We start from the raw sequence: 24,560 nt of genomic DNA, 5'->3' as shown, positions 1-24,560 counted from the left end.
ATTGTGGACAAGACAGAAGTTGGACAAGTCTCGTGCATTTTGTTTCCGAGTTCAGAGAGTAATGATTTTAATGAGTTTTTCATTTGCACAGCAAAGTTCTTTGCATCCGTTTGGTCGGGTAGGAAACTGATATGGTTTTGGCTTTATGCCAATAATTGCGCATTTGCACTCATGGATGTGAATCAATAATTTAGAAAGAAATGATGTTATGCCACCTAAGGCATTCATTCAAAGCCAGGCTAAAACCTAAATGGGAAGAAAGGTAATTGTTGGACCAATCAACTGGCCAGCTGAGTAATATTCCTCAATAATTTGTGTTTAAAATTTCTAGAAAACTCTAATGACACGTTGGAGGCGTTTAAATCGTAATTATCATTAAAGGTAACAATCATTTGTGCCTTTAACTGCTTTGGTTAGAACTCAGAAAACTCATATGTCCTTTTATATTTTTGGGCATTCTTTGCAACTCCCAATTCCTCTTCATTACAAAAACATGCATGTTTACAGTTAAATTTTGATAAAAAGAAATTCAATTTCTAATAAAAAAGATACTGGTTATGGAAAGGGAGATAAATTAATTACTATTTTACTACTAATTTGTCCTTTTAAAAATGCTAATAACAAGTCATTACTTCATAAACTATAAAATTATAGAAGAAAGTATTTAGAGAGAGTAAGAAAATTGTGTATTTACAAATAAAGTGAGAGGTTTATTTATAAATTAATAATCCTTTTATCTAGATAAAATTTACAAGATAAAAATAATATTAAGAATTTAGATGAATGGATTAAATTATAATTTTAATATAATCTAATTTATATTCAAATCTAAATATATATAACAAAATGAATATTCACATATTAGTATCAAAACGAAAAAATTATACCCAAAATATAATTTGAAATTGTTAATCAGCCGCCTTTTGTTTTCAAACTATAATCACACCGTCCTAAAAATATATTTCATTTCAAATTGTATGAAATGAATTTGATGATTGACTTTTCACAATTGTAATCAGTAAACTATAGATAGATGATGACTCAACCAAGACAAAAGAAAGATAAACAAAAAACAGGATTTTGGTTAGGTATTTAGTTTAGGTCCAAAGTAAAACCTAGTCCTTGGTCCGGCAATTATTCATGTAAACAACAATTCATGACTAAGTGCTGATTAGGATTTGAAAAGAGATGGTTCGTCCTCAGCCACCTGTTTCTTCAATAATTTAACTACCAAGAAAAAAAAAGGAAAAAGGAAAGCAATTGCCAACACAAATAGATATGGCATAATTGATCTCTCACATATATTATTGGACAGGGTTGGTTCTTAGCCACATGCAAAGAAGACTGACGATGACCCCTAAATGGTTTAAAATTCTTTCTCTGGCTAATATCAATGTCTGATCGTGATTGGTCATTCCCCCCCAAGCTTCTCATTATTCAGATAAAAACAAAGGCAAATGAATACACGAACCTCAACAAAATAAACAAGCTGACCCAGATCGCATGTTCTTCCTTTTTTTTTTTAAGTCATGCCGGCCCTGCATGTTTCCACACGCATTTGAGCCTCCGAGGGAATAGAGAATGAACCATTTATTTTTAAATTACTGAAGATTTTAGATCACCGGCTTGTCGTCAATGTGGGCCAAAGGAATCGAGTGGATGGCAGCGGCAGTCAACCTTCTAGTTCTAAACGTATATGATTTTGCTTAACATTATTGGAATAGTGCAGACTTGGTGGAGAGGTGAGAGTGTTGTGTGATTTTCTATAGGATGACATGTACCCTCATGATTGGTGGGCAGAAAAAGTTTAGCAGTTACAGTTGAGACTGAATTGACAGCCTGTGAATTATTGAGGTTAACGTGTTAAATTTTGGTTAAGATACCAGGCTTTTCAATAAAGATTCGAGCACAAGAAAATTTTCAATCATAAGTGACGCACATGTCCTCTGATTAACTTATGTTTGATATTGTGGTTATTGTTCATTCTAAAAATGCCACTCAAAAGTTTAAAGTTGGAATATTCTCTCCTCTACTTGCTAAAATAATTGGTTAACGGCTCCAGCACATCAATTAGTATATAGCCTTTGGCTAATTCTTACCTTATGTCCCTAAAAAGGAGAAGATTGTTGCTATGTAACTGTATACCCAAATGGAATTATTTCTTTCAATAATTATAAAAAAAAAAAAAAACTATATACCCAAATGGGTTTGCCAAGTTAAAACATCAAGCGGGAAGCAAAAGATTAATTGGAAAAATATTGGGTAAAAGAGATTCTGCTTTTATTTTAAATGGAATTTACCAGACAGAAAAACAAAAAAGTCGAGTCGAAGTTCTTGTTGTTGCTAGAATTAAAAATTAATTACTAATCACATAATGTTATATAATTCAGTCTGATCATGTAGACAGAAATCCATATAATCCAAATACCAATAACGTGACGTATTTTTTAATTTTTGAAGTAGTGGGGTCTCCAAGCTCAGAGGAAGGAAAGGGAGGAGAGGGTGCTGCTGTGCTTGGGGATGCCACATGGTCATTAGCAATTTTTTATTATTTTTTAGAGAAAGGATTTGGGAGGGGTAGATACCGTTATCGAACAGCTCCCCCCCGCACATAGGTTCCCGTCTTCTAGCTTCTAAGGCAAGGGACTTTCCTTACAGGCTGCCAATTTCTTGGGCTTGAATGACACCAAAAGCCTATTTCAGAAATGGGTTTGATGTTTTCTCTATATTGTTCCAATTTCTGACGACAACAACTCAGGCCTAGCCTGGATATAGAATGTTCCAGCCCTTATGCCCAAAACGAACCTCACAGCAGAACTCAACAGTCAACACCGTATGTTTTTGAAAGAGAAACAATCGATAATCGCAGAAAATATAACAGTATTAAAAGAGGAAGGCTTTGCCGTGAAATTGAATGCAATTTTTCGGACAGTAGGCAGAAGAGCGTTACCACATGCAATGGGAGAGGGCAACATCAGCTTTGTGTTCATTGACAACATGAAAAGATGCAGGATTAACATCAAGCATTAAATACCAACTCAAGTGCTCTGCTAAAACAAAGTGTTGCTAACAACATTGTGGAGTTGGGTACATCCTCTTATTTTATGCCAGATGAGATGTGCTTCAAAATGAAGAAGCCACTCTTTAGACATTTGGAGGTGGCCAAATCTTGTCAAGTAATTCCTCAACTCGCTTTGCTTGATTAACATATCCATCTAGTCCAGCAGCCAGAAGCTCCACGGATGCAGGTCCCATAGATGATGCTAGGCTTAATTGGTCCCAGTTTGTGAGCTGAACATAGAGACAACATCAGTCACCAAACAGTTCATGGTTTCTAGAAACAAAAATAACATTGTTATGCATGCTTGTGCTCATTAGTTGAGCACAGGAAGGATGAAGACAAGGAAAAACATTTCTGAAAGAACTGAAATTTAAACTAATAGGGAACCAAGTGCATAGTCTTGATGACTTAAGGTTGTAAAGAGGTGCATGGTCTAATTCATTAATAGAGTTGCAGCAACTAGCCGGATGAGGAGAAAAAGATTGATGTGGTTGCTGTGAATATGGTGCTGGAAGGCAAAGGATGTAGAAAAGAATATGCTTCCATTTTCTATTTTCCAACAAGGGATAATAGTAGTAACCAAAGTGGTACATGAAAATGCCACAAGAATCTTATTAAATCCCGGAATTTTCCAATTTTATCTTTCGTCCTTTATCTATAGATCTTTACCCTTTCTTATGATCTCCAACTAATGATAAGCTCCATAGCTAGAGATGTTCTTCATCTCCACTTTTAGTCATTCTATTTCAAAAGTTAAAATAAAGGGGGAAAGTACTCAAGCTACCAACAAGGTACCACAAAGAGCAAGTATAACCAGATTAGCAATGAACTGAAAAATATTTTCTTGATATGGAAAGTCTATCTACAGGGTACTGAAATGATAAGTTAAACCTAAACATTGACAACCCATATTTAGAGGTGCAAATCAAAGGCCTAACTCCAAAGACATGAACATACCTACAAAGGCTGTTTCTACATAGCTATAGCATTAGAAACTATCAAAGGAGTACCTAAATTTCAAATCGTAAGATCATGAATGCAATATCCTGGCAAAATTACTAGATTCACATCAATTGCAATTTGTAATTATTATGTGCAGTGATTTTTTATTTCCTTTTCCCATGTTTTATGTGAGTTGAAAAAAGTATGAAAAGAAAGCAGACCTCCTCAGCAGTGAAATTGTAGGTGGCAGCAGACTGCAGGGACAGCCTCCTCACATAAGAGTACTTCTCATCAGGAACAGTAACTGATTTTTTGAGTGATTGTAACACCTTCAAGGGTGCAATGATATAGTCAACCCTGAAAGGAATAAACAATACCACAGGTTCAAGAAAAGAAAATATTTGATTCTTAATTTGTAATGATTTCCCATTAAAATTGATAAGAATCAAGTCATATGATACCCCAGCAGACTGAATAAATCCTGCTTGTTTCGAACTGCTGCTGCCATAAGCTTTGATTTATGCCCATATTTGTGAATGTAATTGTAAGCTTTTGTCACCTGCAGCAACCAACGACAGTACATTGGTTTCAAACCGTTTTGTGTTAGTATTACATTATAAATTATAAGATGCAGACACATTAAATATATTGTATAAACTTTAAATACTAAATAACAATCATATTATCGGTGACATGATCTTTCCTAGAGTACAAGTTGTCAATAACAAGTATTCCTAGAACTATTAAAAAGGAGACAAGAAAAAGAAAAGGTAAATTCAATGATGACCCCTTGACATTATTCCTAAGTCATTCAAAATTTGTCGGCATCAAAGATTCTCAGCAATCTAGACTTAGAAGAGATGCTGAATGGAGAGAAAAGAAAAGGAAAAACAAGGAAACCTAGAATCATAACTTTAATATAGTAAAAAGAACAATCTCTGTTTTTCATTAAAAAAGTACTAACAAAAGGCTCAACAGTCACAAGCAACAGATTCAATGCACTTCAGAAAGCATTAGAACCGATGTGGCTACTCAGAGAAACAATTTTGTAAGTCACCAGTAGTCAACAAAATTCTATAAACAGAACAACCTAAGTCTAAACTCAGAAGATAAAAGTTGTTTAACTAACCAGAACCAAACCAGGATCCTCTCCTCTTTGAATAGCAGCTTCAATCTCAGGGTCACCAGAATGATTGCGTGCCCAGTCCTGAAGAATGGAAAATGTGTTTTGAGGCTAACATATATGAAGGTTTGCACATTAAATTCATCAAAGTAGGCTTTTTGGGGAAAAAAGTACCCTAACACGGCCAACAAAAATTTGAATAACAGAAGTGCCAGCTTGGGCTGCAGCTGCAGCTTGAGCAAAGCTGAAGAAACAAACCGGAACAAGCAATGATTAGAAAAAACTAAGGATGAAAGCAGAGTCTCCCATGCGAGTTTTTTTTTTTTTGGTTATATATAGCATGTGCAGAAATTTCCTTAAATTATAATCAAGCAACATCATTTTCTACTTAATCACATACCTGTAAACAAAAGTCAAATGTGTCTGTATACCCTCAGATTCTAGCAATCTTGAGGCTTCTATTCCCTGCATAACCAACAAGCAACCGCAAGGATCATTTAGCTTTTACATTCCACGACTATTAAAACTTCATATCTGTACAGAGATTTCATTGAGGTACTCACTTGCCAAGTTGAAGGAATTTTAAACAATAAACGCTCAGGAGGAACATCAATCTCATTATACAATTTCAACAAGTCATGCACCTGCATATTTCAACAAGCTTTTAGCACCAGGGAGCCTATCAAAAATAAATAAAAAAAAATAGATAAATAAACTACTAAAACATAATAAAAACAAACAGTAAGTTTAGTACCAACAAAGTGCAAAGTTTTAGAAGGCAATTTCACTCATCTTATATAATAGTATATAAAATATATTTGATAAGGAACATCCCTATAATCACCATGCGTTTTAAAATATAATCATGTATAACAAATAATTAGTCTTTCACTATACTTCTCATTCCAAATGCTAAGAGACGAACCTCAAGTCCACATAAGACAAGTAAAAATTGTATGTTCACTTAAAATTTTCAACTGAATGAACAAATTAGTTCATTTCATCAGTGTGTATATTCAATTAAAATTTTCAACATTGACGCGTATGCGTTAGACCCTACACAATTTTCAACCATTAAAATTGGCTGGGATTGACATAACAAACAACAGGATCATACAACAGAATAAAAAAATTCAGCAAAAAACATAAATGGACACATGAGAAAAGTCAATACCCTCCTAATAATGCCATGTGTGTCATAAGCCAGACGTGCATCCACTTCTGTTGAAACCCGACCAGGAACTAGCTTTGCCAAGTCGCCACCAACATTTACTAAAGCCTAGACTTGATGAACAACCACATGTTAAAAACTAACGATCCAATTGCAGTCTTTTTTCCCTTCTTTGTCAACGTAAATGAATAATAGGTAGCAAAAGGCCAAAAAGTTCATGCATTATGACTTAATAGTTCAATGCATAAGTACACGTACCTTGTTACAGAAACAAGACAACCTCAGTTCAGGGTTGTCCAGCCCAGAACATCCTGAATCCGCCAAAGCCATATCCACAGCATTCTAAACCCCAAAAAAAAAATTAGCTTGTGAATTTTATATATACATATAAGGTTTTAAGCTCCCTATACATTCATTTCAAATGAAAAAGCTCACTCTAAAGATGGTATCAGGAAGGCTCAATATACCCAACAGCAATGAAGAGCTAACAGTTGCGGCAGTTGGTGGAAACCTATCAATTTCAATTAATTAGTAAATAGAAGTCGGCCTTTTGAATCAAAATTTTATTCCATAACCCAGAAGAAAACGATCCTTACCTTTCAAAATCATCAAAGATCACAGTGTCAGGAACTATCTCACTGAAAGTAGACACAGCATCCAATTCAGTACTCAACCCTGATAAATTAGAAACATCCCATCAATTAAAAACCAAAGAAACCACTAAAAAGTTTACACATTTGAACGAAAGATCCAAAAAGAAACGAGAGGTAAACCAGTGTCGAGAGAAGAAGAGAAGCTCGAGGACGAGGAGGCTCGAATAACTGGAAAAGATCTGTTGAACTTGAAGAGTAGAGCCGAAGAAGAAGACACATTCGCAAATCTTAACCTTGATTTTGCTAACGAAGAAGAAGAAGAAGAGAGAAATGCGGTAGGCGGAGATTGCAAGGAGAGTGACATTTTCGTGAGAGAGAGAGAGATGAGATAAAATAAAAATCGAAGGGAAGGGGGAAATTCTTTCTTTTATATATATGTGGGAAAAGTTCTGGACAGGTGGAAGTTCGTTAATGGAGGTTCGAGTTTTTCAATGTTCGGTTTTGGGTAGTTTTAAGTGAAATTTATCAAGTGCCGGATATTTTCCATGGATAAGAACTTTACCCGAATGTATTATAGATTTTTGCAACGGATGGTCGACCTCGGATTGGTGCGAATTATTTATGAATTTATTATTCCCAACCAAAATGGGAAATTCATAAATAAAATTTAACATAATTGAGTAAGGAAATTTGACAAACGAAAAAAAAAATTCTGAAAACAAGGAACAAACTCCGTAGTAGAGGAAAAGAAAAGGGGTTTTGTTGGTTGCAGCTGCCATAATTTAAAAATAAATTGTCCAAATTATTAAGTAATTTACTCTTAAGACATATACAGCTAAGCGCACATGTTGATGAATTTAAAAAAGATATATAATTATTGTGCACTTCAAATGAAATACTATTTGGTATATAACTAATAAAGAAGAAAAGGGCGTTTGATTAGTGTCATACTATTAATAACTTTGATGTGTTTCTTCTGCCTTTACAATGATGGTAATATCATAAGGCAAAATGTTTCGGCAATTTTATCTTTATGTGGATGGCGGTGCTTGAATATGGCTGCATCTCTTCTCGGATTCTCCGTGATGCTTTCATCTGCGAGTTCATCTTCCTTTCAGTACAAGAAAAAATAAACAGTGCTTTAGAAAACTCAATGCCTTCTCTTTTGCTTTTTCCTTTGTTTTTGTTATATTTTGTGCTTGTGCATTAATTATTGACCTCAAAGCAAAAGATTATGTTTCTAATAGATTGGCTTTACTAGACTAAATAATCAAACAGCCAATAATTAAAGAACCAATGCAAACAGGAAAAAATAAAATTAAACCCATTAGCGGGGGGAATATGCCTTACAATAATAAGGGTAAAATATTCATATAAATAATTTGTTATCAATTAATAATTTTCAAAATTCTGACAAAGATTAGAAATAATGAGGCCACTGGAAATGACTGGATTCATTCTGGGTTTATGATCCAAAATAAGAATTGAGTGCAATATTTATTTGCATGCAACTAAATGCTCCGCTTGACAATTATAGTGCTCCTAATTTCTTCAAGCTTCTTCAAACTTCTTGCATCTCACCAAAGCCTTGAGAAACTTCTTCACCTGCGCAGAATTCCATGTCAGTGTGATGTGACAGAGAAATAAGAACATCTTGATCTTGAGCAGGATTTTCTACCTCTGATGGGTCCCTGACAGAGTAGAATGCCTTGCTCTCTTTGGGCACCGAAGACACCAAGATCCCATAACCACGGCTTCCTTCCCGCAAAACCTGAATAAACCATAGTGTTAGAATCTGATGCAAATTTTCTAAATGCCACACATAATAACAACTGCAATTAGAGTGATGTACTTACCTTGAATGCATCCTCATCAGTCCTGTCGTCTCCAATATAAATTGGAAGCACATCATCTCTACCACTTAGTCCTGCATCAATTTTTACATAAAATTACATCGACAAGTGAAAACACGTTAACCTGGAAAACTTGTGATCAAAGTGTGAGAGAGAGAACTACCAAGGGCTTCAAGCAGAAACTCAACTGCCTTCCCTTTATTCCAGTCAATCACAGGACGGATCTCTAAAACCTAAAGAACAAGGAATTTAAGTATGTTAGGAGGCAAAGCCTTTAGATTAGATGGTAGTATTACTATAAAATTAATACAAAATGTCAGCGAATTCTCAAGAGAACAAAAAAAGGGGGAAGCATCACATTACATTATTAGACAAATAAAGATTATGGTTTCAAAGCCAGCGATTTTTATGAACGTACCTTCCGCCCATGAGTTAATCGCAAGCGAGGGTAGTCTTTCAAAATATCATGAACACATTGTGCGATGGTTGGCCAGTTCTGAAAAAGGAAAGAAAACGCACTTGAAAAATTAGAACTAATTACTCAGACTGAATGGCTTAATAAGAAATGTGGCACCTACTGTGTCCCACCTTCTCTTCTACATTGCGGTAATGTACAGAGGCACAAAACTTGTGATTCTCAACTTTTGCACCTTTGATATCTTTAGTATTCTCGACAAGGGTTTTAAAAACCTGCAAGATGTTTACTGATGTATAATAAAACATGTTTAGAAAAGGAGCTGAATGAATGATGCGCTAAACATAACAAATATGCACCTCGTCTATCATAGGTATAAATTCTCTAGCGGGCTGGAAAAGGTTTACCTCCTTGCCCTGTCATACAAGTACAGAATCATTAACATGAAATCGAGAGTGACATAATACTTTCTATAGTTTATTTGACAGCCTCTTCATGGAGTGTGGAGACCAATAACTTCAAGGGAGCTCTTCAATTATTGACTCTTACCTGTTGGTCAGTTGATCTAATACAATTCGGATGGTCATCAGACTCTGTATGACTCACAGGGCCCATAATGTCCATCCCATGACTACCGGCATAATAAAGTTCAGTTAGTCCTACCAATTCATAAACCTGAAATGGAAATTGCAGTGAATCAGGCCCTATTGATCCCCAGATGATATATAATTATAGAGGACAAAGAATTGGAACAAAGTTCCTGAATGCTCCAGCATCTACCTTATCACGACTTCTCCCACTAATAATTGCTGTTGGGAAATGCTTCGCAACATTTCTGACAGCAGAACGCATCTGGAAAAAAGTAAGATCATTTTCAATTTCTTTTTCTTTTAATAAAAGGAAAATGAATACAACCAAGAAATAATATCATATACATGCACCAAAATGGACTGTCGTACTTACAGCATCAGACATAAAGGCACGATCAGGGTCATCTACTATGGGAGAAAGAACACCATCATAATCTAGGAAAACAGCTATCTTCTTGCTCTTGGCATTTTTGGAAATTTGCTCAAAAGACTTAAGAGCAGATGGATACTTAATCTGCATAATCAGCAGTTAAGCAGAGCATAAGAACAAGAAACCTTATCTAGTGAAATGTGTATGAGGTAGGCTTCAAATGTTTTTATCAACAATTACATATATGCATACCATCCAGGAGCAATAAGCAATATCAATATCATCTGCAGCAACCTCAATATTGAAGTCCTTAATTAGCTTCTTACGAGGGGGTGATGAAGATTTCATGGCATCCAGCCAACCATTGGAGCGGACATCATCAAGCTTCCCAGGTTTCTTTCTGGGAATTGTCATATACTTGCCAGAGGACAAAGATCCACCTGATTGTGGATAGGACAGCAGACTGGAGTGGATGCCTAGTCTTGACTTGTTTATCGGAGTAGGATCAGTGAGGACAGGAGATGAGTGATTGGACTTTAACTCCATTAGCTTCAGATCACTTTTAAGTACACTTAGAACGGGTTAAACTAGATCTTTGATGATAGCAGCAGGTTTGTCAAATATAGTTAAGAACCTTCAACCCTTAAAACCTTTTAGCCAACCCTTTTGTCTATGAAAAACCACCTCTTCAATGTTTTCTTATCACTGCTGTTGGGTGAGCAGTCCATCAATCGCAGGCTTCCTGAAAACTGATGATCGCAGCAAAGTGAAAATTCAAAATACGAAATCAAAGCAAAAAGTAAATTTAAGATTTAAAGGCTTTTCTCAGGTTAAATACATATATTAGACATACCTTCTCATCTCCGAAGCTGCGGCGCATTTATGGCAGGTAACAGAACATTATTTGTGCAAGGCTTCTGGAGAGAGTAGTATTATGGATACAAAATTTGATCAGAATGTGCTTAAATATGCATTTAATACAATAGATAGAGGCATTATAATACAGATGTGAGTAAATTGTGATTCAACGATGATAATTGAACTTAACAACATAGCTTTCCGCACGTAAAACAAAACTAAATTTCACCATCGTGAGAAACAATTTATATGCCAAAGAATAGTACAAAATTGGCTTAATTCATGTCTTCAACCATCACTAATCTTCGGGAAAATGCAAGTATTCTTGCATAATTAGTACTTCAAGGTGGCATTATAAGGAATGCACTGACAGAATCGAAAATTAAGGAACAAGAGTACAGCTCTATCTGATCTGGCTCCTATTTACAACTGAACAAATAGCTTTGCAACTTTTTAATAAGTGGTAATCTTTTTACCAATAAAAGGAGCCACCAGTAAAATCCTAACGCAATATAATTTTGGAAAAACACATGTATACATATACATATGCTGCAACATTCAAGAACACTGCATATCAGCCTTCTACTTTCTTCCTTCTTTGTCTGAAGTATGTAAATAAAGAGAAACTGCCGAAACCACATATAGGTAAATGAAATGTAGAAAGGAAGTGAAAGCCAACTTCAAATCCGAAGGAAACCCAAATTAACATCAGATGTCTAATCATAGAAACTCTCATGTGGCAGAACAGTCGGTAAACAGAAGTTTTACCAGATCAACAAACACAAAGATATTCTAGTTTGTTAAAAAAAAGTTACTCCTTCTAAAGTTGAAACACGTATATATCACAAAAAAATAATAGAGGCCAGAAAATTTTCATATATACTTTAAAAAATCCTGACAGCATACAAAACATTAAGCAAAAATGATAGCCATGTGTCGCAAATTAAAATCAATATCACTCAAAACTATAAAATGCAAGAGACATACTATTAATTGTCAAACTGACTTCATCGTATCCGATAAGTAATATTAATATTCCCGGCCTCTTTCATCACCACAGTATGTGGTGTCACCTCATTTTCATTTCTTTGTCAAGATAGATACATCTACCATTAACAAATACTTCAAAACCATAAATGAAATGACAAATAATTGTAGGACTCACCAATTTGTATCCAACTACAACACGCGTAACACATACGTATAAAAATCTTTATACCTCCTAAAAATCTCATACATGTATATTGTACCTAAGTGGGCCATTGATAGAGAAAGGATGTGATTGAATTGCAGATCTAAATGAATACATCAACATCAAATTTTAATGAATAAAAAAAAAAGAAATACTAGTATTAAAACACAGAAACAAATTGAAGAAAGAAAGAAAGAAAAAAAAAAAAGGCAACTACTATATATTAACTTCCTTGCAATGACAAGACACTGCAACTACCAAAACGACCATTAACTTTAAGCCCCCACCATCAAAAAATAATAAAATGAAAAAATTGAAAATTAAAATAGATGTAGTGAAAGCTTATATGTATGAATCATTAGACATGGAAAAGGTCAATGGAGGTTCTGGGCATAATCTCGTAGAATAATTACTACAGTAGTAAACCAAAAAAAATATACTATTAACAGGTCATCAGCAATATTTTTTTTCTATTTAAGGCTAACATCACAGGAAAGAGATTAAGACACGTTTCGAACTATCAATAGCATTACCTAGTTCATTGGTAGCAACCGACAAAATAGAAAGCTAGAAACTTATACTAAATCAAATAAAATAAACAAATGAAATGGGCCATCAAAATCATTTCTTCTCTTATAAACAGCTCCCACAACAAGAAAAGATCCTACACACCACTTAAAAAATTATATAGGAAAACCCCACATATTTATTAGGTTAAAAATAGAAGACCACTGCCTATGTTAAAAAAAAAAAAAGACCCACCAGAGAATCAAAAACAAAACAACCCCAGAAGAATAAAAAAGCTTGGTTTTTTATATTTTCAGTTCATTTCACATGCATGTCTCACCAAAATGAGTTAAAACATTAATGGGCGTTGACATAGAGATCTTAATCCTTAAACCAATAGAAAGGAACCACACAGAGAAAAAAGAAAGAAAGTAAAAGACATGTTTTTAACAACAGTGCATTAACCAAACAAAAAAGACAATCTTACCGTAACGTACCTGATTAACGAGGTGAAACCCAGAGAAGAACTGATCTCTAAAATGCAGTTCTTACGAGATTCGACAACAGAAACAAGAAGACAACGAAGGAAGTGAAACAAAGCTATGGAAGGAGATGTTTACGCAGATAGAACAGAAATGGAGAGAAAAAGAAAAGGAAACCCTAAAAATCGTAGGGAAGGAGAGAAAGAAACGCAAAACGGGGAAATATAACTGAAAAGGAGAGAGACGAAGAGGAAGAAGGAGAATTGGAAGGCGAAATGGTTGGGTATTTATAGAGTTTGATGAGGAAGGACTCTTTTAAGACGTGTTTATCAAGGTAAGCTGTTGTTTTCTCAGGAAACACGCGCTGTAATTTTACCATTTTCTCCTTTTTTCTCTTCTTCATTCATTTTTAAAATCAATTATGGTATTTTTAATAAAATAGTAAGCAGTAATAGCCTAATGGGGTGTATAATTACAAGAATATACATATTTAAATCGTATACAGATATGGAGGATCTCACTGTGGGAGGTGAACTGGAAACTGACACGTGTAGGTAGAGACGTGCGCTATGTCACAGCAATGCCACCTGTATGAGTATCCAGGAGAAGCGGCCACGTGTCAGTTTGGGCCCACGGGCATCGCTTTCTTGCATAGCTGGCAGTCGTCGGTAACCGTAATTGTTTTTTTATTTTTAGAAAAAGAAAATTTTTATAAAGGTGAAAGAAGGAAGAAAATGATGAAAAAGAAAATTTATTTTTTTTTGGTATCACATGGAAAAAAGGGTTGAGTTATCACCGAGAAAAAAAAACAGAAGCAGTTTTTGCTTTTTCACGAGCTGGGTGATGAATCGTCGCACAAATCTCGTGCGGCCACTCACGTGGCTTTGCGTTCCCAGCTGCCAAAGGACCTTTTCTTTTGGTTCAACTCCAAGAAAAAATAACAGAAAAAGAAGAAAAAAAGGAAAGAGATTTTCTAAAAATCTAATGCTTTTATTTTCCAAAAATGAAAAAATATTTTTTATTAATTATTTAATTAACAGCAGATAATGATTTTCGATGTGGTACAATATTACTTAACCCTATCATACGTATGAACAAAGCTATTATTATTTTTCATAAAGTAATAAAATAAAATATGATGTAATTCAACATCAGACTTTTATTTGTAACATCCCAAATTTGTTACGTTTCATATAAAAATAAAATGATACTTTTGAAGGCACTATAAATATGATCTATGAAAGGAAAGTAATTGATGTGCAAACGATAATAAAATTTCAAAACTAATAAATTATGGTTAAATATTAATAAAATTTGCAATAAAAAAAGCAATTGATCATAAATTTGGGAGAAATTACTATAAAAATTTTTCTTGCATGATCCCGACAGATTTTCTACTGTATTCAGGAAAGCAATGTTTACAAAGATTATAGTATGCCCGATGGCGATAGGACCTAGTATATGACAATAAGATTTATTGGAATGAATGTAGAAATACATAGTTTATTAAATACAATAAAGATTAAATGTATCTACAATTTTGTGACGATATCAATACAGGACTTGAAAATTCTCAACAATAATTAAAAGAGATTTTAAGGTAATTACTATATATCCTGTTTATTGTAGAATCTCTTTTTTGTAGAATCCAGATTTTGAATATAGAAGTAGAAAACTTTCCCTTTTTTATTATTAAATTAATCAGTCAAGGATGTAGAACAATTTGTTCAAAGTATGGAAAAGTCTAAATTAACTAGAAGCAAGCAAGCTCTCCAACTTTTAGCACTGGTAATTTTCACCACTTAGTCAATCTTCCACAGTATCTTTGAAGTTTGACTAAGTGACTTCTCGAGCAACTATTTTCACAATGTGAAAGGAATCCTTTTTGGCAACGATGTTGTTCTATTTACTCATTATTTCATTTTCATCCTAGAGAAAAGAATACACAATTGGTTGATAATTCTAGGGGTCGATTCACACGTCTGCAAGAGAAAACCTCATTCACTTGAAGTTAAAACCAAGTTTAATTCATAAAAGGTCTTTAATTCCTCGGTGGGTATGAACGTCTAGAGTTTAAGAGGTTTGGATTATTACATGTTTGCAATAAAGAAGCATAACTGAGGTACATGTTTTGTTTGAATCATCATGTGAACCCATATGTTGTCTGTTATGCATCTTTACCTAACAGCTTCAATTTTGTCTCCTGGTATTAAGGAAGATCGATCGGTTTCTTTTTATGGAAATGCTCGAGAGGTTTTAGACTTTTATTGCAGCATCGGAAACGTGGAAGTCCAAGTTGCAAAATTGAATTCAATTCAATTTTCTTGAACAATCCAAAAGGCATTAGCTATTTTCAAAGTATTTATGCCTTTTTTTCTTTTCTATACATGCTGGCTCCAAGACAAAATGGAAACGGTTGTGCCTCATTCTCGCGAAAGTTCTCATTGGTTAAACAGTTTTCGAGATTATAGTTACATCACATAGATTTAGACCGGTGTTTTCACCTATTAGTTACTTTGGCCATGTGTGAAAGCTCAAACCCTTTTCGTGATTTCTCCTCATGCGGTCAAGCTAATGCATGCATGTGGGTGGATATAAGCAAATACCCACTTTGTAGGGAATCTATTTTCTTCCTCTACTTTCTCAACACCCTCGTGTCTCTGAGTGTATACAACTTATAATTATCAATGATATATACAACCAAATTAATAGACTTTTATATATACAGGGTATCATATATATGTAAAAGAAAATTTTAAAAAATTAAAATAGTACTTTTAAAATGAGATCTAGATTTAATACCACTAAATCTTTACAAGTCTTCTTATTATTAAGACAAAGACTTATTTACAAATGACTCTTACTGTGTTAAGTGATTTTCTCGAGCATGCATAATATTTACCCCACAAACTTCATTTTATATGTTTGCTTTTGACTAATATAGCATTTAGACTTGCACGAGAAAGCTATTTTATATTTTTTAAATGACATTCATTATAATTACATAATTTTAAGTGGATTTAGAATTTTAAGTTTAAATATGAATTTTTTAATGATATTCGTGAATATCATGGTAACTTAAGTGATCAATGATTGGTACAATGGAAAGGAACATGATGGAATTTCAAACGAAGTTGGAAAAAGTAACAAGTTCCAAAATTGACTTTCACTTCTCTTGCTTAAAGATCATTGAGAGTTCCCAACAGTATCACCTTTGAATTAAATTACTCTTTCTCTTCGCTTTTGTTTTGCCTAGGGCAATTAGGGTGCGTGGAAATCCTAGATTCCAACTAGGGGTCTAGAGACACTCGCTGTTCTCCTAAAAAGGTCCTGGGGTGGGCCAACTCTCTTGACTTTTGAGCTAAGTTTACTTAGTGCAATAAACCACACACATTAATTCCAGTAGTTATTTCCCACTTGTTTGAATGCTTCATTGAATACATGCTTCTGTTCCAAGGCAGAATGTACTAATTAAGTTCAAATCTTTCTCAAAGTAGCTTCTTCATTCTTCAAATGGGAGTGCCACATTTGTATTTGCCTTCACGCTTTTAGAATCTTTGGAAGAATGACTTTGACATTGTGTTAGTGCATTTTGAGATCAGAATAAGATCACAATGGGAAATCGCTTTGGATTCAAGGCTTGATAAAAAGAAGTTAAGACGAAGAGAAAAAGGAAAACTTCCAACGTGTTTTTCATTTGTAGTAAAACCAACCCCAATGTCTTAAATGAAAAAACATTGAAAAGCCAAAACTTAAGGAAGTTGGGATAAAAGTGGCATTGCCCTATAATTTAACCTCTAATCTTTAGGTAAAGTGGCACCGAAACATAAACGTTTTTGTGTGAGGATTAGTTGGTGTCATTTTCAAGTTGATATGTGGGAGAAAAAGCAAATAGTAGGTAAAGGTTGGCATTTCTCAACCCCACCATGCCAACCAAACATTCAGGTGATACCAAACAAATCCTAGCTACCTCTTGAAAGCTTGCCAATACCTGTATTCTTGCCAAAGTTTGGTTTAAGAATTGGCTTCAAATCTTTATCTTGATGTGACCCTCCCCTTTTCTAACTTGAACAAGAACTACGTCACAATAAAAGCAGCTGGTATATTGTTTGCTTGATGGCATATACACTGTTCAGTTTACGGGGATAGCAAATTTATGGGCATTAAAAATGATCAGTTTTCATTTTTAGCAATCTACTGTTACTGTAAGTGCCATAAACATTAAGGAAAGGGAGGGGTAGGAAAGGGCATGCATCGAAAATAATGTGTTAACCCTTTTTTTCCCCTTTCCCAAAAATGGCATTTTTTTTTAATTTGTAGAGTTTAATTAATTGGTTAATTATAGTTAATTGGATCTTGTTGTTGGTGGTGCTATGTCAAAAAAATGTACTACTCTTTAGGGAATTTTAAATTGGCAGTTATCTTTTTTGTTTGGGTATTTTCAGTAATTTTTATTTTTTATCTTATTCTTTTTTTTTTTTGCATAAAACAAAAGCTTAATGATCTATTATTTGATCAGACACGGCAATATGTATGTTCTTTTATGTTTGAAGTTATTGCAAACTTTTGTTGTCTACTTATAAGATGATGGATAAGATTAAGCAGTTTTTTACACTAGAAGAAAATCAGAAGTTCTTAACTGTATATCTGTAAGTATTTTCGGATTTCTTAGTTGTCTGTTTTCCTAGCTAATCCAACATAGAAATACCTTATTTCAATTGATAATTTTTAATTTTTCTTCATTGGATGTCTCCCATTTAAATAATTATTCCTTATGTTTGTTTCATATATATTGTCCTTAGCAGTTAGCACTAATCTTGTTCAAGAAATTAGGAGTTGTGAGTAGTGTATGTCCTTTGTGAATTAAGCAAAGATTTGTATATTCTCATCTACTAAATATAAAAAAAATAAATAAAAAAAGGTGATATATGTATCAAAAATATCTTGATTAATACCTCATTAGTTTGTTCAAGGTATTTTATATTACAATCAAACAGATATTGATATACTCGAAGACCTAGCACAAGAAATTTACATTAATACTACCTATTAACAAATCATTACTTCCTTAATGGTATTAACAAATCATCACTAATTCTTATTTGATCTCCTTAATTAAGTAACCATAATATTTTTACAAGTCTAATATAAATTTCATAAAATATGAAATCAGGAATGAAGGTAAACTTCAAAAATGAAAACAACAAACGTTCATAATGTATTTGGTTTAATAATAGTTATTCCTCAAAGCTTTAGGATATAATTTTTTCTTTTTGTCACTTAAGATTATCTAAATGTAACAAGAAAAAGGAAAAACATTAGTCAGTCATAACATTTATGTACAAAAATACACACACAACAAAACAATAATGCGCTCTTCCAAGATTTTGCAATCCTCAAATCTCCATCAACATCAAACAAACAAAACATATCTTCAACTAACAACAAAAATCAAATCTCTTTTGTTTTTTTAATTTAATTTCACTTTGACAGATACAATGTAGAAAGAAAAAGATGCCGGGAAACAAGAAAAATACAAAAGGAAGTTTAAGTTATGGAGCACGGTTTCGCTGCCGCGACCAGCCACCTCAGGTACACGAGGGTGAATTCTTGTCCCCACCCTAAAAGACAAAACTCAAAACTCCCCCACCTGGCCCCCACAACTTCCAACGCCCAATCATTGAGATCATTCTCGTGCTGACGTGGCATAATCTTTTCCGTATTTGGTTTTTGTTTTTTGGCGGGAGTGGGGAAGGGCAAAGGTAGGTCCTGAGGTTTGGGCGACCAGGATTACACTACCTACGAGGAAAGTTATTGGGTGACGTGGCGGTGATGCGTTGAAGAGAGACCTGACTCGGTGCTGACGCGGCCGAGTATAACCTTCCGGCCTTTGGGGGGTCAAGACTCGGACATAAATTTGAGAATACTTGTATTTGGTTGCGCCCTCAAGTGACAGGAAAAGTCGTCTTGAAGAAGGAAAAGGAGAAGTACACGGAATAGAGAGCGAGTGAAGATCGAATTTTAAAGGCCATATGCGACCTTTGGGCTTCTTTGAGGCTTCTTTTCAAACGGTATCTTTCTAGGGCACCAAGAATCTCCTCAATCTTGGCGCGTGCGATCCATTGTTTTAAAGGAAAGTTCCGGTCTTTTTGGACTAACAGTGAAGCAAAATATTACTATGTCTACATTATCAAACATCGCTGAAAAATTCAATAATTTCAAAAAAAAAATTATTCAAATTTAATTTTACTTTTATGAATTAATTTTCTCTGAGTAGTTCTATATATTTTTAATTTTTTTATACATTCTTAAATTATATTTTAAATAAAAAAAATAAAACGTCAAAACCATTCTAATGAAAACACTCATTCTATCATAAATCAGCAGAAACAATAACATAAATTGAATAAGTTAATTACTACATCTTTCTCCTTCAAACAAAAGTAAATTAAATAAAAGTTGCTTTCACCATTGAAATTGAAATAGCGAATTACTTAAACAGAATGGAGAACATTTTTTCAGAAGAATATGTTGGTGTCTCTGCATCATCACTTACATCATTAGACATGTCTTGCAAGGTTTTTTTTTTATTTTTTTAAATTTTTTCTCACTTGTTAATTGCCGGGTAACACAATTTCCACGCTTTTTGGGCGGATGCAATTCCCATGCCGGGAAGCTGTTCACATTTAGCAAATAATCTAGAATTCCTATTGATTGGATCATAGGGGGGACGGTATCCGAAAAATGTGCTAGGAAATTTGTGGCCTTGAAATGGTTTGATTGTTCCAACAAGAAGACATTTTGTACCATGCATGATTTAAATTCAACTGCCATACATCTATCACCTTGATATTGATAGCACCTATATAGCTAGCTCATTAAAATTATGATATTTAATACGTTTTAAAAGGATTCACATCATATGTCACTGCATAACAAGACAACATATTGCATTGTATATATAATTAATTGTCACTATTTTCTCATTTTTATTTATTATATACCACAAAATATATATTTTAACAATTAAAAAATTGTTATTCTTCATCATGTATGTACAATGTGAAGTGATAATATTCTTAAAATTAGTTATCCATCAACTTCGAATCGAATAAATTATGTTTAAGATCATCATTAAAAATTATACAGATACCATAGTTCTTAGAAATGTTATATATATATATATGGCCAATAATTCCACATGGCTAATAATTCTTTTAAATATTAGTGTGTAAGTATCTTTGTCATTTTAAGTTGACTCCAAACATGATGTTAAAAGGTTGGTACACATCTCAATTGTAATCGTAATTAACATCAAATGATGAGATGGGATATTGGAGAAGACATTTCAACGTCTGAAAGACTAATGCCGAATTGAAAAACATTGCAACACCAAGCTAACAAATTGGGAAAGGGGAAATGTACGATCGGACCAAAACCATCGGCCATGGGTTGTCTCTTGGAGGGTGGTCCAGCAAGCTCGTCATTGTCCTTTGGTAAAACCCCTTGGGCGCCATCGTCAAAAACGACAAGGAAAAGATAGGGTCCCCTCCCATCACTAACCTCTTACATAAATAGGCAGCATCAGTTCAGTTCCAAGAGAGAAGAACCCAAAGCCTTTTTTTTTAATGTGTCCTTTTGAATTGTCAGCGGCATCAGTTTAACGTGGAGTTGCACGAAAGATAATATAAAGGAAATGGGCCGCTAGTTCGTAGCTTTGCTATCAAACAAAACTTCAATCAATTATTAGAACACCATGCTGTCGGCCACGTAGTTGTAGTTTGTCATTTGCACATGAGAAAAAAATCGATTATTATTAGTAGGAAACTCGTGAAACTTGCTCCCAAGCTTACTTTTTCTCTAGTAGCAAGCAGTGGTCGATGGTCTCACCAGGGAAAGAGTAAGATTAATTAAACTAGTTAAGAAGTAATCAAGTTGCTTTCTTTGGGATTTAAAATGAGATGAGAGATCCACATTAAGGATAGCTTTATCGTTTATTGGAGTCCATTAACTACGTACCACATTCAGCTACTTACATGCATAAACCATTCTGTGGCAGCAACGTTTAAAGGATTGTTCAAACAGGCGTGCCCAGAAATAACATATTGGCTATCGATCATTATCCAAGAACTTCACAAAATTAATTATTCAAGTTGACAATTGGGTGTATTAATTATCGATATTTTGAACACATAATATAACAAAAATCTTTTAATTTATTATTAATTAATTTTAGATTAAATATTCATCTTATAATTTAATATGGTATTTAAACACAAGGATCGACGCTCGATACATGGTAAATCCTGCAGCACTAAGCGTGGGTCAAAGTATTCTACCTGATTTCTGACCCTCAAATTCCCTCTTGATATTATAATGTAGTCAATGTAAATTTTTTTTCATAATAGATATAGAATCATGATAAAAAAAATTTTATATCGATTGAATTGATAATACAACACATAATTATAACAAAAATCTCTATATCTATTATGAATCGATTTTAAATCAAATACTTGTTGTAAAATTTAACGTTTTCGAGATAAGATCTATGACAATGATGGGTTATTTGCTTCTTTTGACAGTGGTATGACAACACTGATTGTAATGGAAGGAATACAATCTTTCAAAGTACTGTTTTTTTCTTTTTTTGTGGGTTCTTTTTACTCGTGTTTATTGCAAATGATATGTTTCAAAGAAATGATCATTATCGATCATTTCTTTGAACTCATCCTCTGATGCTGGGGGTTAAAAGTAACTCACATGTCCTGATATTTTCAGGTAATGACTATCCTTAGTATTAGTTTATTTGCAATTCATTGATAAACGGAAAACTAGCTAGTCTAACAACTTTAGAAGCATTATTCTGAATATTTCCCGGGCACATACTCAAGTTTTCATCATTTGTAGTGTTATGCGACTCGATTTGGGAGAACATATTGTGTTTGAATCATGTGTGTGTTTGCTCACGTGCATATGTAGCGCATGAGCAATGGAGAGAGAGAGAGAGAGAGAGAGAGTAATGACAAGAATTTGGCTTGAGGGGATAACTTAACGAAAAGGAAGACACGACAGATTCTGAACATCCTCAATCGGCACAGAACTAATTGCAACAGTGAATGACTGTTTCTTTTGTGTGTGCATGTACAAGAAGATGATGAATTTGGCCTACGGATAACTTATTGTAAGGAACGAATACACAGCCTCTGTCTGGGCTCTCTCAAATTTATCGAGACAGAGACTCTTACAACTTACCAAGCTAAGAGATTGAATTATATTTCTTATGCCAAATTATTATGTACAGTACAAGTGCTAAATTTTCCCCTGAAAACTCCCTGGTTCAGGTGCTCAGAGCCAAGTTGACCGGCAGATGCTTCGCAGCACATTATTGAGATGATGACTGATTCATTGAAACGTCCTAGCTTTTCATGAGTTGGAACTCACTTTGCTGTCATTTGCCTAATGCGCAGCTGTGAAAAGACTTTTCTTTTCATCTACCCCCCTCTCAACTTGTCACAAAAGACAACCTATAAGATCATGGAAGGTCTGATTCATACATCAATGCATGAGTTTCAAACGATTCACAATGGAAAAAAGGAAGATGGTGACATCGAAATTCTACGGTTAAGACGACAAAGTTATGGTCTCGCTCGGGGATACATGCACAGGCAAATGTCAGTATGTACTACCTTTTAGTGACTTGATAGCCATTGGTATTTCATTTTAACCAAAGTAGGAAAAAGATATGCCACTAATACTCATATTGCCTTTCAAAAGAAAGATATGCTACTAATAGACAGACATTGTTTAAGTTTTGAAATGTCTATAGATGAACAGTTCATGCATGTGGCCTGGAGGAGGAGTTCATTAATCAATGAAATGATCGCTTGCTTGTTTCAGATGTATAGCAGTAATTGAGAAGGAAATGATGGGTGTGAAACGTGTGATTTAGGGGTGGATAAGAATTTCTGTTAGTAAAAAGATTCATCCTTCGTTCTTAGACTATGTACTTTCAAAATGATTGTTTTGGATAAAGTTAGAACCTTCACTTGCAAAAATATATATATATCAATCTGTTTTAATCCAATTATACCTTTGGGTTTTGGATTAAATAATTGTACTCGAGCCTAGTCCACTTGCAACAATTATTTTGAGATACCCGAAGCACAGTGTGATTAATTATTAAGGCAAGTGTCATTACTATATATATCTACACTTCGTATCCATTCACTGCTGAGTGCTGATTATAGCATCAAGCAACTATCTAAAATAACCAAAAAAGAAAACAAAAAAAAAACCCCAAATTCTGCTTATGGCTTCCTGGTTTTGTCCTGTTTATTTATAGAACATATCAGTGCACATGCTCTAACAGGAGACGTTGAGTAATTGAAATAAGAGTTGATAACGTTGGTCTGGTGCTCAACAATCTTACTCTGTATCAGTAGCAAATATTAAGGAAAGAATACGAAAAAGAAATCCTTCACTAATATCCAGGTTTGCAATGTTAAATACCACCGGTATCCTGAGTCCAAGTTCAAGGTATACCATATTTGGCATAGCTAAATATCTTCTGTAATTAAGGAGAATTAATATCAGAAATTTAGATACTTCTCTCTTGCAAACCATTAAAAGAAAGAAAAAGAAAAAACAGGTATCCAAGGTCTGTTTCTCATCCAACCTTCCAAGGCTTGACCTGCAACTTAAGGTTTGGGCAATTTGACCCATGAAAAATTTTGAGGAAAAGCTGTTGCAGAATTCGTAGCATTTGTTTCAACAAATCCTTTGAGCTTTTGCGTATGAGAGATTTAGATGTAGAAACAAACCAAATTTGCTACGTATAGTGTTTGTTTTATTCAAGGATCCCAATGAGACCAAAAGTTTCAATCAGCAGGAGCACTCCTTTTCTTTTTCCATCTCTGAATATGAGAATCGATTTTTTTGGTTATTTCCAGCAAATTGTAAGGTAAGGATGTCCCTCTAATTGTAGACAATCTACAAATAAATAAATTTTGTCCACAATCACTAAAATCATGGAAAGACAGGCACTAGCCGTTAGCACTGCCACTGCAGTCTACAGATTTTGTTTGCCTCTTGATAGACCCCATGGTAAAGGGTTGCTAAGATTGGATTCCAGGCCCTGGAAGGAGCCACAAGGATGGACTGGTGAACATTGGCCCGAGAAATTTTGGAAGGGACTGAGCTAACAAATGCAAGTATTTGTTCACAATCGATCCTAGTTTTATCAGTGGGCTTTCTTCCTCTAAGCCGAAGAGAAGAAAGAATTTCATTTTTCACCTCCCACTTCCATGTGGGATTAAACAAATGCAGGCCCAAACCTGAGACAGCACCCAAAAGGCCAAAACCCACCAAGGTACCAACAGCGATACCTGCCTTTTTCCCTCC

At 34.3% G+C, this 24,560-nt stretch overlaps 2 protein-coding genes across 3 annotated transcripts; both read right to left on the bottom strand.

Annotated features, from left to right (window-relative positions):
- Nucleotides 2,884–7,410, bottom strand: LOC18606312 (transaldolase). The gene is made up of 12 exons (XM_007039856.2): nucleotides 7,071–7,410; nucleotides 6,894–6,972; nucleotides 6,733–6,808; nucleotides 6,556–6,639; nucleotides 6,301–6,405; nucleotides 5,690–5,770; nucleotides 5,527–5,591; nucleotides 5,301–5,370; nucleotides 5,133–5,210; nucleotides 4,465–4,562; nucleotides 4,225–4,360; nucleotides 2,884–3,291 (listed from the first exon to the last, which is right to left on the bottom strand). The coding sequence occupies exons 1-12, from the start codon at nucleotides 7,252–7,254 to the stop codon at nucleotides 3,145–3,147; spliced, it is 1,203 nt and encodes a 400-aa protein (XP_007039918.2). The 5' UTR covers nucleotides 7,255–7,410; the 3' UTR covers nucleotides 2,884–3,144.
- LOC18606311 (probable trehalose-phosphate phosphatase F) lies at nucleotides 8,204–13,420 on the bottom strand. Of its 2 annotated transcripts, none has more exons than XM_018118434.1 (13): nucleotides 13,163–13,420; nucleotides 10,972–11,035; nucleotides 10,371–10,867; nucleotides 10,122–10,262; nucleotides 9,939–10,010; nucleotides 9,708–9,833; nucleotides 9,518–9,574; nucleotides 9,332–9,433; nucleotides 9,162–9,239; nucleotides 8,907–8,976; nucleotides 8,747–8,817; nucleotides 8,569–8,661; nucleotides 8,204–8,495 (listed from the first exon to the last, which is right to left on the bottom strand). In XM_018118434.1, the coding sequence occupies exons 3-13, from the start codon at nucleotides 10,662–10,664 to the stop codon at nucleotides 8,442–8,444; spliced, it is 1,158 nt and encodes a 385-aa protein (XP_017973923.1). In that variant the 5' UTR covers nucleotides 10,665–10,867; nucleotides 10,972–11,035; nucleotides 13,163–13,420; the 3' UTR covers nucleotides 8,204–8,441. The 2 variants fall into 2 exon arrangements, with proteins under 2 accessions (XP_017973923.1, XP_007039915.1); XM_007039853.2 differs by having other exon boundaries at nucleotides 13,173–13,420.

Source organism: Theobroma cacao, chromosome 3, assembly GCF_000208745.1.
Source record: "Theobroma cacao cultivar B97-61/B2 chromosome 3, Criollo_cocoa_genome_V2, whole genome shotgun sequence".
NCBI classification, from domain to species: domain Eukaryota; kingdom Viridiplantae; phylum Streptophyta; class Magnoliopsida; order Malvales; family Malvaceae; genus Theobroma; species Theobroma cacao.
The sequence above is the reverse complement of the archived record's forward strand: the minus strand, read 5'-3'. Positions and strand labels throughout refer to the sequence as shown.